A 19696-nucleotide genomic window follows, 5' to 3' on the forward strand; every position below is an offset into this window, starting at 1 on the left:
ACATGCTTCCTTCACAATTGAAAAACTTACAACTAAAAAAATTAAAAAGGTTAGAACAACAGCATGTATTAAGAGGTTTGCCCTTTAAAGACTATGTGAAGTCTCAAATTTGAAAGACTGGCTTTAAGGAACTTTATATACATATAGCAGAAACATATAGGAGAAATTTAACTAGAGAAATTCTGAAGTTCAACTCACAAGCACCTTATCTCATTAATTTTTAGTTACATAGCTCAAGATTAATCTGTTTTTAAGTCTAATCTTCTTATTTTTCATAATGATTTAGTTGTGTAGTATTTATAATGTTGAAAACGAACTTGCACCCTGATACATGTTTGGTTCCAGTTATATTTCTTATTTGATAGATTTTAGTAATGTTGTTTCTTTGTTCTTTTCTTCATTTTGCGTGCTGGCCATTTTTCTGATGAAAATCTGATTGTTGTCCCAGCTAATTGAAACTGTACAAGTCTCTTACTAGATATAATGGAGATTACAACTGGGCTGTTATCAAGTGCTTGCCAGTTAGCATGCCGACCAATTTGCCAACAATTGAAGTATATCAGAAGACATAGAGAAAATGAGGAAACTATGCAGCATGAGTGGAGAACTTTGAGCAGCCAAAAAAATGACATCTGTGACAATCTGGAGACAGGCAAGATGCGGCATGGAAAAAGACCGAAAGAAGCGGTAACAAATTGGGTGGAGGACGTGGGGAAAATAGAAGAAAAAGTGAACAGCTTAGGCTCTGGCAGTGCACACCATATGTGCTGCAAAGGATTTTGCCCAAATTACTACTCCCGTTTGAAGAGAAGCAAGAAGACAATGGGAATACTCCGCGAAGTCAAAGATCTTCAAGAAAAAGGAAAGCCATTTGCTGAAGTGGGGAAATTTTATTTATTGATTCACTATCTGAAACTTCCTCCAGTTTGCCTACAACAACCTTACATGGCACTTCAGCTGAAAGGAAAATAGAAGAGATTTTGCAATGCATCATGAATCTTGAGGTTGGTAAAATTGGTGTGTATGGTATGGGCGGTGTCGGGAAGACAACAATCATGACGCAGGTTTACAATCAGTTAAGAACAATGGATGATTTTGAAATCGTCATCTGGGTGACTGTTTCAAGTTCTTTCAATGAGAAGGAGCTTCAAAATAGAATTGCAGAAGGGTTAGATTGTCAACTCTCTTCATCTGCAGATTTAATGAGCAGAGCACAGGTATTACATGAAGCTTTTAGAAGGAGGAGGAACTTTGTCATCATCTTAGATGATATTTGGGAAAGAGTTTCTCTACAAAATGTGGGTATTCCTGAGCCTGATGGAAGTAATAGGTCCAAAGTTGTGTGGACCACTCGTTCGATGAATGTTTGTAATAGCATGGAGAGCGAAAAAGAAATTAAAGTAGGGGGTCTTACTGATGAAGAAGCTTGGAGTTTGTTTAAGGAAAAAGTTGGTGCTGAGGATGTTATTATGTCTACTGAAATTCTTCCAATTGCAAAGCAGGTAGCAAAGGAATGTGGAGGGCTGCCACTGGCCCTAATCACTGTTGGTCGTGCTTTGAGGAAAACATATCAACCGTCAGTCTGGAGGAATGCATTGCAACAACTCAAGACATCAAGAGCAGATCAGATACATGGTATGGGTGAAGAAGTGTTTGGGAGTCTTAAATTCAGTTACAACTGGTTGAGCAGTGACAAAATTCATGCATGTTTCTTGTATTGTGCTCTATATCCAGAGGACTATATAATACTAGTTGATGAGTTAATTGAATACTGGAGGGCTGAGGGATTGATCGATGAAGAGGGGAGTATACAGACTGAGAAAGACAAAGGGCATGCTTATCTCCAGGAACTCAAAGATGCATGTATGATAGAGAATATTGAAGAAAATAATAAATATGTGAGGATGCATGACTTGATCCGTGATCTAGCAATTAACATCACAAGGGACAACCCGAAACAGCCTCTCTTCATGGTAAAAGCTGGGTTAGGCTTGATGGAATTACCTAAGGAGGAAGAATGGGTTGAAAGTCTACAAAGAGTCTCGTTGATGAGAAATGATATCAAAGCATTTAGAGGCCAACCAAATTGTCCCCGACTATCTACTTTGCTGCTACATCATAAGCCTAGTTTAATACCCTCTGGGATCACCTTTTCTGACACATTCTTCAAGCATATGCACGGCCTTAAAGTCCTTAACCTCTCTAATACTGGAATAAAATCACTTCCAGATTCGATTTCTCTCTTAGTGAATCTTCAAACCCTAATCTTGACAAGTTGTAGTGAGCTCGAGTGTTTGCCTTCACTAGCTAAGCTCCAGAAACTAAGACTGTTAGCACTAGGAGGGCTAGAATCCCTGAAAGAATTACCCCATGGGCTTGAAAACTTGGTAAAACTTAGACATCTAGATATTTCCAACGGAGGATGGGGAGGTTTTCGATCTAAAGCACTTTTAAAAATGCCTTGCCTTGAAATTCTTTACATGCACAAAGGCTTATTGGGATTTGGTGGTTATGTTGTAGATAATTCAACAGTTGATCAGGAAATCATAAGCCTAAAGAAGTTGACCAGATTTTCAGCTGATTTCAATGATGTGTTGACCTTCAATAGCTACATTAGCAGGGCTAATGAATTTGATCTCTTGAAAATTTTTGATCGTCTTCTATTTACAGTAAGTTATATATATGATGGACATAATGTCGAAAATGAGAGCATGGACAAAGTTATGTTGCCTAGTGCTACAAACTATTTGGAAATTGCTGGACGTAATTTCGTCCAATTGTCAGACTTTTTTGGGTTTGATGAATTAAGACGGTTGATATACTGTAGAATCCAAAAATGTAAAAAAATGTTGTGGATTGGAGGGGATGGAGAAATTGTGCTTCCTAGTTTAAAAAGGCTTCATTTGACAGAACTCCACAGTTTTAAGGGCTTGTGCAAAGAAAAAGCCCATGAGAAAACCTTCAAGAACTTGACACACCTCATGATTGAATATTGTCACAAGTTAAAGTATTTGATACCAATTGATTTGCTTGTGAACAACCTTCAAAATCTTGAAATGATATCAATAGTGGGGTGCCATGAGATGGAGGATATAATTTCAGGTGAAGCTAGTGCAGATATGACTGCCCTTCCAAAATTAAAGATGTTAAGTTTGCGGTGCTTGCCAAGCTTATCAAGTATTTGCCAAGGGAAATTGGTTTGTGATTTACTCTCGGATATTGACCTAATACATTGTCCCAAATTGAAGAGGCTCCCTTTCTTGATAAGCAACAAGACAATTGTTTCTGCAAAGATCACAGGGAGCCAAGAATGGTGGGAAGCATTGGCTTGGGAAGGTCCACAGTTGAAAGAACATCTTCAACCTTTCTTTGATGAGAGTGACGAGATGGATGAGTATGCTAGAAGGCTCAGGTAATCTTTCATATGGTTGTGTTTGATTGCTGAAAAAAAGTGCGTTGAATGGATTTTTTTTTTTTGTTAAAAAATTGATTTAGAATAAAATCTTGTTGATGAGCTGATCATGATCATTCTGTTATTCAACTAATATCTTAAAATTAAAAATTTTCTTTTATAATTAATAAATAGATATTTTTTTATATTAATATTTTTTTAAAAAATAATTAATAAATATGTTTTATTAAATAATAGGTTCATGGGATAAGTTTGGTATGCTTGGTGGGATTGTGTGTGAGTAACTCACCAACTAAACATCCCATGTCTAAACATTTGAACTAATTTATTATTAGTCTTTTTAGTTTTCTAAATTCTTAATTTATCTTGGCTTTTTTTGGTATAGTGAAACTCATTTTTCAGTTATTATCCTTTGTATTGTTAAATAGAGGTTTATTTATAATTGACCTTTTATAAGGTTTTCTGAAAAGAAAATTAAATTCTAACTTAATTTCTATCAACAGGAATATAATTCCAACCATGGAACAAATGTTCAAGGTGAGTACTCAACCATTTTGTTGTTTAACCAATTTATATTTATCTGTTTGATTAGATTTGAGCATGAAGCATTATGTATATATATATATATATATATTGATGGTTTAATTCGTAATTTATTCATATTTTTTTCAAACATATTCTATGAGCAAAAAGTTAAATGAGAAATCAATGAATATTAATTTGAAATTCTTTAAAAATATAATGTCATTGAATTTGAAATCTAAATTTCTTTTATAAATATACAAATATTTGAAATCATGAGATTGTTAATATGAAATCTTGCCAAGAACTTCATAGTCTATGAGCACCGGATCCCCTACCTCAGGCGTTTGTGCCTTACTGAAAAGGCGGATTCAAATCTCAACTTATACGAGATGAGGATACACTAATGTTAAAAAGTATTAAAATCATCCCTGTGCATGTTCGTGATTTGCGGCCTGTCCATAAAAATTAAAAGAGAAGAAGAAAAATTGCAGCATTGCCATTTTGAATTCTTGACATCATAGAAAAATATGAATTTTTGTAGTTTATGAAAACATACAAAATAGTGAATTTACTCAAATGGTGTGGAAATGTTAACAATAAATGATTTTTTTTAAATTTATAAAATTTACGAAATTTGTAAATATCACAAATCTGAAAATTTTAAAAGTTTTATGATGTTTGATAAACAATTTAAAAATTTGAAAGTTTGATTGTAAAATAGGAATTTGGAGAAAATTAAAAGGAATGAAATCTTTTCTGGAGAATGTTAGAGATTTTTAGAATATGATAAGAAAAAATTTATTACTAAGGTATGTAGCTTTTGTATAGTGTTTAAAAAAAATATTATTTGAGCAAAATCCTTATTTTTGTACTGAACATTTTTATGGACAACACAAGTTATTTTAATAAATTATGTAGTTAGTTGCTAATAAAAATTAAAAAGTCACAAATTCATTAATAGACACTAGAATGAGTGATATCAAAATTCTATGACTTCAACTTAAATGAGCAGGCAAGCAATGTGAATTGACATTGAATCAATGTCTTTCCACTACTAATAAGGGCAAACTTGGGTTTATCAACTTTCTCCAAATTGAGTAAATTTTGAAATCAATATATAATTAACATGGTATATGTTGATATATTAGATGTTTAACAATTGGAATTCGACATTGAGTTAATCAGCAGGATTAAGATTATAATATTATTAATGTCTGATTGATTATAATTTTATTGATTTGTACCATATTAGTCAAATATGTGTATGTTTGTAGAGGTGTATATTTCTTAACTAAAGCATATTGAATGAATGTGTCACAAATAGAATATTTCTATAATTGCCATTAAAAACCAGCCCTTAATTTGTTCAAATAATTTGAAAAACTTGATACTACAACATATGTTGTTTGTTATTTTACTTATCTAGTCATAACTCACATTTTTTTTATTTTTAATCTCAGATTGCAAGGCTTAATTTTCAAGATGAGAAAGATGAGAAAGATTTCTTATCAAGCAGCATCTTTTATTTGGAACGATGTTTTGGAATTTATTCATATTAGTAATTCTATTGGGTTAGATTGAGACTTGCCTGTCTTGTTATATTTTGATGTTATTTAATGAGTGTTGGAATTTTTGTGACTTATTGTTGTATGTTTATATAGAAAATATGGTGGTCTTGCAGATTAATACATTTAGAGTTTCTAAAGTGATTCCAGGTGAGCAATTTAGCCTTCATGAACATGCAAAGTTTAGTATTTGTGGATGGTCTTGTTTTATTCTGACACTTGATGTTATGTTTCAGTTAATTCATTGTTGCTAGCATTAGGCCTTACTATATTGAAATTTAAACTGCTTTAGGTGCAGATGATGTTTGGATGGTTTCCTTAGATTCAGTATGGACTACTTGTTTGTTATGTTGTTTACTCCATGCTCATTTCTATATTGAAATTCATTGTTGCTAGCATTAGGCCTTACTATAATCTAAATTGAGTTATGATCTTAGATTACTAATTCTTGTGTTCTGAAAATTAAACAATCCCATTGTACTCTGGTTTTAATATTTCATAATTGGTTGGAAATTGATTCAATATGTTATTTGAGTTACCTAAATATTTTATTGAATCTTTTGTTCTTCATTTAGTCAATTCTCGTGGTTCTTAAATAATCATTTTTGTTCAAAAATCATTGGTTTTCACTTTATGTTCCAATATTATTCTGTTCAAACATGAGCTGTGGAAAGCCAATGATGTCATTTCCTTAGATCTTTCATGTTCATTATGTTGAAATTTTTTTTAGCCAATTATTACTTGCTACTGAGATCTAAATAATTAAAATATTTGATTTCTTCTTTGTTTAAGATCCAGTAAATTTTCTATTAGTTGTATTAAATGTTAATCTAGTTGTATCTTCTTGTTACAATTTCTATTCGACTTTATTATAAATGGTATCTCTTGAATCTAGTAATGATTTTTAAGGAAATTTTTTTTGAAACATAACAAATGGCTTGCTTTTTACTCCCACTCTGAGTTTCAAACTTTCAACACGTATTTATAGCAACTGCTAAATTTCACTAATAATTTGATGTACAATATAGCTATAAGCAAAATAAAATGCTTCTTTCTCACATTTGCCAAAAAATGCCTGGTCAAGATGTGCATGTGTATTTTGTTTTTAATATCATTATTATTTTTAGGGTGGCGATTGTTCTTCAGATTTAAGAATCAACCTTGTCTAGGGATATTTGCAAATTTTCACTACACAATTATTTTTTATTCTCTTTTTAATGCATGGTAAAAACAATGAGATATTATTAAATAAATATGTTAGAGATATACACATTTAATGTTGTTGAGCTGTTTGCATTCAGTCAAGCTTTGTCTCACTAGTTCATTTCGCTAATAAACCAGCTCAAATGGATGTAGCTTGTTTGATAAGGCTTAATGATACATATGCACGCTCACACATAAATACAATTGTGTAAGATTTTTTATACTGGGGAAGTACCCAAAAATCTCTGAAAAGTTTGGATAATCCCATTTAATCACCCAAAGTATTAAGTTTTCTCACGGATCATTTTTTTTAATTTTTTTTTATTTACTTTTCCGCCCATTAACAGTTACCGGAGAAAATGGAAGCATTAAAACCTATATGAAATTACGCCAATGCCCATGAGAGAAAACATTTGAGAAGAATTAACCATCATTTCAACTGGCCGAAATGACAATTTTAACCTCATTTTTTTCTTGGGAACATCTGGTGAGGACTGTTGGTGCATGCTTTCATTGGGATTCAAGATCGAAACCCTATCTTCGCTTAAAGGCTGCAACCTCTCACCTCCTTATCTCGGTAAAGGCTGTTGAAATCCTCTTTTCCGCTTTCTTGTTTCTTGCAAAACATCGTCTTCGAGTTCTTCGACTCCATCCATGGTTTTCATTAGTTCGGAAACATCTTCGACAAGGGCTTCTGTAAAAGATTGCTAAGTTAACTTAAGGGAAAAAAGCAGCACAAAGGTTAGAAGACATACCTGATTGGAATCGAAGGAAGGCTATCAGAGTGGCATTCTCTATTTTCTGTGTAATATTGTGTAATTACTTTATTAATATCGACATTCTTGTGTAAAGTTTGTTGCTTTTCTTGTGTATACTTTGCGGATTGTTGTGTATAATATTATGTTTATCTCTTAGTGATTGAGTCTATGTTTGCATTTTTTATATAGATCAAAAGATAGCAACAACACTTGTAAACGCTCGGCGTTATCTGGACCCCTGTTGTTGAAACGATTGCAGAGTTGAAAAAACAAATGAACAAGCGCCATTGGGAGATCCTCCGCTGGACGCCGTTTGCCCATTTGATGGATGTTGCTCCCGTATTGCAAGAGAGAAGGGTTCTTGACGCGGTGTTGCAGGTGTATGATGACAATAGTCAAATGTTTAAGATAGGACAAAGCATGCTCTCGTTCAGAGTAGAAGACGTTGCTCTCATCCTAGGCCTCCGTTGTGATGGAGATATTGTATCTTTCAAGCATGAGAAGGTTCAATCAGAATTTGAGAAGAATTTTCTGCGTAAAATCCATAACCGTCACCATGATGTAATTAAAGATAGCCTACTAAGAATTGTATGCAGCAAATACGGCGACAAGGAGGCCTTTGTCAAGCTCTTGGTGGTGTACTCCATGACGATGATTTTGTTCTCCAACACTTATTTGAAATGAGCCATCATTCGTAGCAAGGTACGCCGATGATTTAGGGTCATTTGGCCGTTACGCCTGGGTGTATGCTACTTACATGTGGTTGATGGCCGACATCCTTACTACAGCTACCCGTGTCCAACTTCGCTATAAAGGAAAGTGTACTATGTAGGGTATTTGAAAGGTTGCTCCATTTCTCTGATCATTTGGTTTTATGAGGTGACTGGATGTGTGAACAAACAAAGATTAGGCCAGACACCCCGTATAATGTGTTACACGAAGTCCAGTTTCATAAAGGCGGTGTCTATCGAGCCGCTATTGAAATCATTCAAAGGGAAAAAAAAAGTTATTACTATTGCTTTCTAAAATGATTGGTAATTTATATGAATGAGTTATTTCCCATGTATTATAATGGTTTATTGTGTATATTACTTGATTCATGTGTATAATATTGTGTTACTGTGTATTTTATTAACTTTCTGTGTATAATACCATATTACTGTGTATAAAATAACATTATTGTGTATAGTTTATTGTGTTTTGTGTATATTATAGCATTACTGTGTATAATATGCTAATATTCCAATGTTTCATGTTTACTTAGCAGTTCTTTGAGATTTTACCAGCTAACGATGAAGAGAATATGTTAATTGGTAATGTTAAGCATACCCAGAAGCAAACCCTTGTCAGATCTTTGGAATCGGGCTACTCTAAAAGGAAGTCTTGATAACTAACCAGGCCCTCGACCACTGGGAAAAACTCAAGCTTTGAGTCAACAAAGAAACGAGCTTGGGATCAATCTCCCCAACCACCTCTGAGGAAATTGGCCATCGACAGTTTTTGGTTAAGAGGCCGAAGGAGGTTCCACGAGGTGACGATGAAATGCGGTTGTCATTGCAACAAGTATTAACAGAGTTCCGTGACCTGCAAGCTCGTATGGACAAGCGTGCCCGTGAAGATGCAAAGCGAAAGACAGCTAACTCAAGGTCATCGCCTCTGGATTCAAAAGGGTAGCATGGTCTTGGAGAGGGTGTTCTGACCAGTACAATACAAAGTATACAGGTAATGCGGAAATCCTAGCACAACATGACAAAGTTGCTTGTGGGGATGTTCATGTTCCACCAACAGCTACTGAAGAGCAAGAGCCAGAAGCTGTAGCACAGGTCCATGCAGCTGATCGCTCCATCCGAAGTGATGAAATTCTAGTTTCTGAGGGCGGCATGGATGAAATTTCGTCTCATGTCCCGTTTCCTGAGGTGGGCACGGATGAAATTCCATCTCATGTCCCGTCTCCTAAGGACGGTATGGATGAAATTACATCTTATGTCCCTCCTCCTAAGGCCCTAGTGGCTGCCCAGATCCAGGTAACAGCTAAAGATACTTCCCCTAAACGTGTTACACGGCGCATGGCTTTGCAAGACACACATCAAAGTAGTCCATCTCTAAAAAGAGTTCCACCAGAAAGAGACCCAATAAAGAAGACACCGCCAAAGCGAGTTCAGCCGAAGAGAGCCCCACCGAAAATGGCTTTAGCAAAGAGAGCTCCAAGGAATAGGGTCCCACCACTGAAAAAAAACCTATTCAAAAGGTTTCCCCCTTGAGTGAGGACTCTGGAGCTGATTAGGAAGCATTACATGCTATAGACGCACTACTTGAATCCCTGACCAATTTGAGAAAGGATAGACCAGCAAAAGAGCCGCTTGCGGGTCACATACCATCCTAAAGCAGAAGGATAAGTGTATTATGAGGATCAAAAGATGGTTGCGACAGACTTACTACCAAAAAAAGAAATATCAAGGTTTCGAAAGGCTTAAACAATTAGAAAAAACAGCCCTCACCATTTTCCAGAACACACGTTTCAACAGGTAATTTTTTTTCTCGTATAGCACAGATAATTTATATTATGGAATCATGTCTTTATCACACATGTGTAAATTTTATATTATTATGTTTATATCTATAGTTTCTTGTTTATAATATATGTTTCTTGTGTATTCTTTTAGTTTCCTGTGTAAACAATTAGGTTAATATGTAGAGATATTGTTTCCTGTGTAAACATTTAGTTTAATATGTAGAGATATTGTTTCCTGTGTAAGTTTAATATGTAGAGATATTGTTACCTGTGTAAATTCTATGTTTCTTGTGTAAACTTGAAATTTATTGTGTAAACTTATGGACTTATGTGTACTTCTTTTATATAGCTTTGTCATTTGGAGGAATGACAAAGACTACGAATATACCACCCGTGCCAACCTGTATGTCTTCATTGAAGGGAAAGAAAATGTCCCGATGATGTATTGGATGTCCTCATACTCATGCTCCGCGTGGAATTGCTAACAAATCGATTGGCATTGAAGAGATGTACAGTTGTCACACGGCACCTAGCACTTGCTATGCAGAAATCGTAATTTGCAGTGGAACAAGTAGTAAGCCTAATGGAAGATGTCATATACGAACACAAAACAACTGAGCTTATACTTATGCCAATCATACTTCGCGTTCATTACCATCTGCTCGTTTTAGACATTGAAAAGTAGCACTACTCGTCACTCAAGTTAGACATTTATGATTCTGACATTGTAGACATGGTAAATGACATAAATATATTTTGGAACTGTGGTATGCTCTCCTATTTAGTCACTACTAACAAGTTCCATTAAATGTCTCAAGGGGATCTCTTTGAACTATGCATTGAGGTTAACACAATTAGTAATCTATACCGACACCTTCCACTAGAGGATGTGCGGAACTATCCCCAGCAGTAACTTGGGCCCATTGATTATCCGGTTTTTTTGCATGTGATATATAGACAGCTTTTGAACGGGGAAGAATTGTCCATATCACAATTGGACATCCTAATCCTCCACCTTTGCTATGTTACCTGAATACTTGTCGATGCGATGAGGAAAAAAATTATACTGAGCACTAGTGTAAAGAATGACCCCTCAGGGGAGAATGAGGCTGCCGGGGATAAGGACACTAAAGGTGAGAAGGCCGCTAGGGAGAAGGAGGCCACCAGGGAGAAAGATGCTGAAAGTTAGAAGAAGGCCGGGAGGGAGAAGGACACCAAATGTGAGAAGAATACCGACGAGGAGAAGAAAACAGTCGGGGACAAAGACCCCATTGGGGAGAATGAATAGATTGGGACCACTGCTAAAGATGTTGTCGACGTTGATGTGAGGCAGGACAAGGCAAACCTGGAGACTGCCAGCATATTGAAAACTGAGACCATCGTTGACTTAAACGATTTTCCAACAGTAACGGTGCAGGGCTTTGAAAATGCTGAGAATGAAGATCTTGCAAATAATTTATAATGTATTTTAAACAAACATAAACAATAAACTTTCTAGACCTTGTATTTGTATTTCCTATATTTGTCTGTAATGGAAAATTTGGTTATGCATTTAACATATGAAATCCATCATGACAATATACAGGAAATAAACATAGGTAATGGATAAACTACACAGCAAAACCAATATAATACATAGTAACACAAAAACATATACAGGAAGTTGGATATCACACACAATAAAACAAAAATATACATAGTAAATAAGGTTTTATACACACAAACGGGAGAAATTTACATAGGGAATGAAAATATTACAAAGGTCATGCCAACAAACATGCGAAAGCAAAATCAAATATCATACGATACCATTAGATTTAGCATTGTCAATCCGCTTTGACTTCATTACATGATCACTGATTATGTCCAGCTTGATGGCACCAGCTACAATTTAATTTGCAGACATCGAAGGCTTATGACTCTATTCTCTTTTCTTCTTAGACAGTGTGATAGTTTCTTTGATAATAGTGGCCTAAGTCATAGTTGATGGTTGTTACCGGATGGCTTGTCAATGCCAGAAACAGGGGATATTGGATTTGCATACTCTGATGATACCATTCCACTGTGAAGTAATCATCAACATAAGAATGGACATTTGTGTTTGTTTTGTATGATCGCCGCACATGCATGTTTGCACAGATAGGCCATGTACTTTTCCACTTTCTGCATGAACACCCACGAAACTATAGGCTGAGTGCATTGTTGTTGTTGTCAATGACTTCATACGTGTCTTCAGTAGGGCGACGCACTCTTAGGAAACGACTGCCATCAACAATTTTTCAACCTTTTTTGTCTTTTAGGACAGAGGTGTATATCCCACCTATTGGATTGTTCGCGTCATTTGGATAACATATCCCTTCATAAGTTTAAAGCTTTACCGAGGTTAGAGTTGGTCTTCATGAAGTTCGCCTCAAAATGTCATAGGCAATAACCATGTGGTGATGAGGGGATGACTCACGCAGACCCTTGGATTGATCTGATATAAATGTTATAATTTTATCATAGTTATCCTTACTGTACAAGGCCTCCTAAAGAGTAGCAAGAAACCAAGTCTAATTTTTATTAGTTTTGTTGTTGATGATAGCAAATGCTACGTGGAATAAACCATTGTTGTCATCTTTCGCTGTTGCCCCTAGCGGATTCCCACCATACTTGGTCATCAAATGAGTTCTATCAATAAAAATTAATGGCCGGCACCCATGCTTAAACCCCAATAAAGAAGCCCCAAATGAAAAAAACAGGCTTAAACCACTCGCCATCTTCTCAATGGTGACAATGCTACCGAGATTTGTCTCGGTTACTTTATCTGCGTACCATAGAAAAAAATCATAGCTACTAATCTGGCTACCATGATTTATTAACCTGGTAAGCTTCTTCCTCATCCAAGCACACTTGTACAGTAGACGAACACCGTGGTCGAGCAATATATCTTTCTATATGTCAACAACTCTGTACAATGGTTTTTCTTTTAATTTATGTATGACACGTTTGGAAACCCACTTCTTGCTTGCTTTTGGATGTACTGTCATACCAGTTCCTCCACCATAAATATGAGTTGCTTGCATTGTCTTCAGCCAGGACGTGGCATGAGTTCCCTCTTTAGAAGCATACACTCGCCATTGGCATTCTGGAGCAGCGCACCATATAGTTACCTGGATTTTATCATTTTTTTATGAATGTAAAGTCAAAATTTTTCCTTATAGTATACACACAGGAAACAAATATTCTATACAATAAACATATATTATACACAGGAAATCAAAATAATAAACAGGAAGCTGGTATAGTACACAGAAACCATTAATAATACATAGTAAGTAATATTAATACACAACAAATGATTGTCATTAATAGTACTAACATCAAAGAACACAGGAACACATAAAAGACAAGTAACCAGTAATGGTAGTCATTGTTGTATTATGATGGGTCAAGGAGGTCGAATTTCCATTTGCAAACACACTCACTTCCTCAATGATAATGCCACGACAAATTTGTTGAAACTATGGTATATGGCACATGCGTTGAAAATCTACATCAGACTTAATTGGGTAAAGCATTTTGTATAAGTCACGCATTACGAACTTCACTCTCTCTTGAGAAACATTTAGGGCCAAACACACACATGGTTCACCCATGACTGACTCGCATGAACTTAGGATGGTGAATTGAAGCACATGTCCTTCTCTTTTGTTTCCCTCCACAGCAGAAAAGTTTCCATGCAAAATAATAGGAAGAAGAAGAAGAAGAAGAAGAAGAAGAAGAAGAAGAAGAACAACAACAACAACAACAACAACAACAACTTATGTATAAATATCTTCACTTTAACCTGCTACCTAAACAAGATGGAAATAAGTTGAAGTTTTGGCAACCAAACCAAGATGAAGAAGAAGTTTAACAAGAATGGCAAGAATGAGAAGAAGGAGTGAAATATCCTCTCTTTTTGACAAAGAAGCTTCATTGGAAGATATGACCATACTTTCCATTAATTGTGATATGACTTGGAGGGAAAATTGTCTCTTCTACTTTTTTCCATCTCACATGGGTACATAGGCATTTGTAACATTTTCCATCCATTTAATTGACTGAAGTAACACCAAGGACTAAAGAGAATTTGGCTTAAAAAAGGAGGGATCTAATAGGAAATCCAATTGTTAGAGGAACTGCAGTGGAAGTTTGAAACTATCCAGGGATTTTTAGATAATTTTTTCTTTTTTATATTTATATATATATTTCATCTTTATAATAAGGGTAAATTACTTTTTAGTCCCTGGAACTTTTTCAAATACCCATTAAGTCCTTCTGACATTCACGTAGACCATTAAGTCCTTTCTTTTTGAAAAGTGGTCTTCCTGGTCCCTCCCGTTAGCTTGCACCATGAGAATTTTGTGAAATGCCACCAATTGCCCTTTGTCCTTTGAGGCGGGAAGCATGAGTCCGGGTCTTTTGACAAGGTCTCCTTGCGTATATCCCGCAAGTGCACGGGTTTGTCGAAATAATAATCCCGGGTGAGCGGGTATCGAATCCACAGGGAGTAGGGAGTAAAGACACTTAATTCGATTCTTAGCTATGTGGAATACCATAAGTGTGACAATGATTCAATTCTCAACAATTAAAAGCAATAAGTAAGAGAGCAAAAGTAAGGAGGAGGTAAGACAATCGATAAAGATGGGGTACTCGGATGATGCTTCACCTAGGATAATCGCTTCAAGTGCAAGAACTCTCTATTATGCTTCCTAATCAATGCAATGGTGAGTCGTGGAAATCTTTACGTACATAGTCCCAAATCTAAGGTCAACTATGCCTAACTCTATTCATGTCCAGGAGGAGAGATTAAATAACCTCTCAAGCTCGCACTCGAATAAAGTTGCAATGAGCTCTAGGGATTCCAGGTGATAAATCTCTTCCTAATTATAGACCTAACCCTTTGGTCCAAGCGGAAGGTCCCTAACCACAATTAAGCGCTAGATACTAAGATCCTCTCAACGCTTTACTCCGTTGCACGCGCAACTAAGCCCCAGCGGAGATTCATCCCTTAGACCATTCACTCTATTATGGCTGCAAAGAACTCGAGGAACGGAGGTAGAATCTATCACGTCGGAGGTGAAAGGGGACGCTCCTGTACCTCTCGACTCACCCTCTCAACCCTCTTCAACCTAGTTTTGTCTAACGCTCGTGGTGTGTCACTCACAAGGTTACCAACAAGAACTCTCAACCCTAGTGTCACTCTAGGGGAAATGTTCATACAATCAAGTATTCAAGGTTGGAACTCACAATAAACATCAATTAATTGAAAGCATAATAAAGAAGTTCAAAAAAACGAATACATCCTAGGGTTCACAATCACCCAAGTACCAACTAGGGGTTTAGCTCTACATGGAGCTAAGTACAATCAAAGAAATCGAATGTAAAAGCAATGAATCCATAAAGAAACCCCCTCGATGGTCGTGTCGATGGTCTTGTGGAGAGTCCTCTACTCGTCGCAAGGGATCCTTTGTCCGGCCTAGGATACACCTCGCCGGATCGATGCCGATGAAAGCTCTGCCAATAACCTTCTTCCAAACGACGCGCGATGTCGGAGCCGTAGAACCTCTCCAAAAGCCTAGCCAATACCCCTCAAAACCCTAGCCGAAGCTCTCTCGCAAGTTGGGGAAAAGATGGAGAAAAGAATACCAAAATCGGGGCTGAATCGGCTTTAAATAGGGCTACAATCGGGCAACTCCACGGGCGTGGACGCTACACGCGCCCGTGCGGAATTTCCACACGGGCGTGGATAATTTCCACACGGCCGTGTGGATTCTCTGTTTCTCTGATTTCTCGGCCGGCTGTGAACAGTACTGCTATAGTGTTGCTACAGTCTTCGACCTGAATAACTTCCCGATTCCATACTTTCATCGGGGTAACGCAAACGGGCACACGTTCACGTCGTGAATCACTTGCTTCTTCAATGATATACATGTTGGTGGAGCTCTTGTTCTTATATGCATAAGACGGAGTGCTCGAGTGTGACTGCCTTTGTGCGGCTCCAAATGGATGTGCTCACTCGAATGCGAGGAGGTTGGCACAAACTCTAGCATCTCACACCTGTTCTATGTCTTCGCGTTTGAACCTTAGCAAGATCTCCTCCAAAATAGGTGCATTATGATCCACATTGGCCTATTTCCTTCATACTCAGCCTCACAGCCTTACCTGGATAAAAGTAACATAAAAACACACATATTAATGTAAAAACCTGAGAAAAGTAATGCTCAACATAAGGAATGAACGCTTCGCATTCATATCGCACAAGCAGTTATCATCTTTTCAGAGGCAAGGTTGTACAAGAAAGCTATGATGTTGCCGTACCATCTCTCCCTTGCTTGAGAAGTTTCTCTTCTTCATTCTTCTTGTTCTTCTTGTCTTCTTATTTCTTGTTATTATTCTTGAGTAATGGATATGAAACTAGGTTTCTTCTTCTTCATTGAGAAGCTTCTTCGTCTTCTTCCTTGAGAAGCTTCTTCTTCATTCTTCCTGTTGCTGCAGCTTGGTGGATGTGCTGTTAGGTGTTATCTTCATGGTCTTTTTGGTTGACATGATACTGGTCTTTTTTTTTTCTTCTTTGTTGAGAAGCTTTTTTTCTTCATTCTTCTAGTTGGAGGAGCTTGATTAAGTTGTGGTTAGGTGTTATATCTTTGTGGTGTTGGTGAACATATATATGAGCTATATTAATGTTAATTTCCAACTGATTAGATGTTTGAAGGTTATTTGATTTTCATTTTTGTAGGTCTTTAATGGATTCATTTTGCGGGATCGTAAGGTATAACAATAATGGATTCATTGTTTATTTTACTATGCTGACCAAATGGGAATCTGTCTTGGCCGAAATATGTGCACGTTGGTCTCTTGAAGCTCCTCTAGTTAGAGTAAAGTATTTAATCCCAGATGTTGTTAGAACAACTTCTTGTATCAACTCTGAAACTGACTTCACGAGAATATGTGAAGTCCACCATATGTTTAAAAAAAATGTAGTTGATATGCTTATTGAGAATATAAATGAAGTCACGGAAGAGCCTGAAGGCAGAGAAAGCCCATCAATGCTACGGTAATTGTCACTAGTGTATTTGTTTGTTTTACTATTTTCTATATTCTACATTAGACTATTATCCATGGTATTTGTTTATTATTTTAATTACTAGTTTACTATCATGTGTTGAGCATTAACATGTGTATTCATGTTTACTCATAATTATTCCTGTTTATAAATTGTTTTACATGTTTATATGTCATGGTTCATATTTACAAAATTTACTAATCAGTCACTCACGGCATCTTACACATGCAACCATTATCTGAAAGCACTTCATCGAGTCTATGCCCACAATTGTCATCAAGTTCACAAGGGGGGTGTACAATAGTATCGAATGCTCGACGAGCCAATGACTCCGAAATAACTACAATCGGTCACCGTTATGAGGATGCGAGACACTTCAAGGATGCTTTGTCTGACTTTGCCATCAGGTGCAATTTCAACTATAGGTTCATAAAAAACGATAAAGAGAGAGTCACCGTGGTTTGTGCCGCTGAGGGATGTCAATGGCATATCCATGCCTCCCAGGAAGGTAACCTTGCCACTTTCAGAATCAAAACATCGCATGATGTACATTCATGTGGTGGTGGTATTAGTTCAGCATCACACCCGAAAGCTTCCAAAAAATGGGTTAGCAGGAAAGTAATTCAAAAACTCCGTGACCATGGCGTTCGGCTACCATACAAACAAGCTTGGAGGGGTAAAGAATTAGCTCGAGGTATTCTACACGGATGTGATAAAGCTAGCTATGATCTGTTGTTGTGGTACGCAAGTAAGGTAACTGAAACCAATCCCGACAGCATCGTTCTAATTGAGAAAGATGGTGAGCGGTTTAGACTGGGATTTTTTTGCTTCCAAGCTTCCCTGGATGGTTTTAGGATGGGATGTAGGCCCATGTTATTTCTTGACGGTACTCATTTATTGGGGAGATACGGCGGTATTCTATTAGGAGCGACCGGGAAAGATGGTAATGAGGGGTTCTTTCAACTAGCATTTGCCATCGTGGACAATGAGACAGATGATAATTGGACATGGTTCATATTAAAATTGGGTGATGCACTCTATGGCGATGACGAATACCATGATATTATTACATTCATTTCAGATCGGTCCAAGGGCCTTGTCAATGGTGTTTCCAAGGTGTTTCCATCTGCCACACATGGTTATTGCTTATGCCATCTTCAGGCTAACTTCCTTAAATCAAATAGCCAGTTAGGGAAAATATTAAAAGATGAGTGCTGGAGGTTGATAGCCAATGTCGCATACGCATGTACATCGACAGAATTCGACGCTGCCACAAATGAATTGCAACAAATGTCATCAGAAGCACATAGTTCGCTGCTTCACAAGTTAGATGTATCACATTGGTCCAACTACTTGTTCATAGGTCGACGATGGGGAGAGATGTACTCAAATGTTGCTGAGTGGTTCAACTCCTGGATTAGGGAAGCACGTCACTTGCCAATATGTAACATAGTGGATTCTATCAGGTATGCCAGCTCCCACACAATATATTCCATTTCGGGAGGTTATGGCGCAATAGCTACTTATATTTGGTTTCCACTTTAAGAAATTATGTATTGACGTATCATTAGATACTACATATTACTTTTTCCTTTAACGATTTAGAATCTAGTATTTCGGACTAATATCCGGCGATATGGTTTAATATTAACTATTTCTGTTTACTATATTATAGAAACGGTTAGTATCCATCATAGACAGTTACAACTATTGTTCCTTCATGTAATGCAGGTTCAAGATGATGAACATGATGTGCGATCGACGTGAACATTGCCAGACGTGGGACACTTACCTTTACCCCACTATCCATAAGAAGATTGAGGACGTAGTTGAGGAGAGCAGGGCTTTGGTCATAGGTCGCTCGGATGGGGAACATTTTGAAGTGATTGATAACCAAATGTGCACCGCTTCATTGAAAGATACGACACTGTCAACTTATTTCAGAAGGCTTATGCCAATCAGATTTTCCCTATTCCAGATTATGATAAACCATGGGATGACAACTGCGTGCTCCAACTTCGGCCACCCATTGCCAAGAAAAGGCCAGGCAGGCCGAGACGTCGAAGGATTGAGTCACAAGCATTTGGCGTACGAGAATTACGATGCAGCCGATGGCAACAAGTTGGCCATAATAGGGCTACTTGTAACGAGGTTATCGCAGACTGAATTTTGGGCTTTTATGTATTTTGCTTGACTATGACTTTTGCTTGGGGTATTCACAACCAGTGTATGTCAAAATATGTCCTTTGTTTTCAGTAAATGAATTGTCAATATCATTTTGGGTCCATATAGTTCATTACTTGAAAAATCCATTAATTTTCGTAGTTTACTTTATAATAATGTAATGTTATCACCTATGCCAAAGTATAGTTTCATATCGTAAAGTGAAGTCCACAAACGTAACCACAAACCTAGTAAAGTAATTAGTTATAACAAATTATAAACTGAAACATCCGTCAGTAAACACAAGTTCCCAATATCCAGTTCACTAAAAGTTATATAAACTGCAACACATATAACTGAACAATAACTGGTAAAAGTAGAATGCATATCACTCGTCTTTCTCAGTATTCACCAGTTGTTGTTGTTCCTCTACAAATGTTTCTGTAGTTGTTGTTGCCTCAGGTGGTT

At 36.8% G+C, this 19696-nt stretch overlaps 2 protein-coding genes across 2 annotated transcripts; both read left to right on the plus strand.

Annotated features, from left to right (window-relative positions):
* The first annotated feature begins 969 nt into the window (after positions 1-969).
* Positions 970-5671, plus strand: LOC120277616 (disease resistance protein At4g27190-like). Its single transcript, XM_039284477.1, has 3 exons — positions 970-3412; positions 3916-3949; positions 5398-5671. The coding sequence occupies exons 1-3, from the start codon at positions 993-995 to the stop codon at positions 5494-5496; spliced, it is 2553 nt and encodes an 850-aa protein (XP_039140411.1). The 5' UTR covers positions 970-992; the 3' UTR covers positions 5497-5671.
* An 11619-nt stretch (positions 5672-17290) lies between these two features.
* LOC120272744 lies at positions 17291-19259 on the plus strand. Its single transcript, XM_039279582.1, has 2 exons — positions 17291-18531; positions 18797-19259. The coding sequence occupies exons 1-2, from the start codon at positions 17291-17293 to the stop codon at positions 19257-19259; spliced, it is 1704 nt and encodes a 567-aa protein (XP_039135516.1).
* Positions 19260-19696: the final 437 nt, after the last annotated feature.

Source organism: Dioscorea cayenensis, chromosome 2, assembly GCF_009730915.1.
Source record: "Dioscorea cayenensis subsp. rotundata cultivar TDr96_F1 chromosome 2, TDr96_F1_v2_PseudoChromosome.rev07_lg8_w22 25.fasta, whole genome shotgun sequence".
Classification (NCBI taxonomy): domain Eukaryota; kingdom Viridiplantae; phylum Streptophyta; class Magnoliopsida; order Dioscoreales; family Dioscoreaceae; genus Dioscorea; species Dioscorea cayenensis.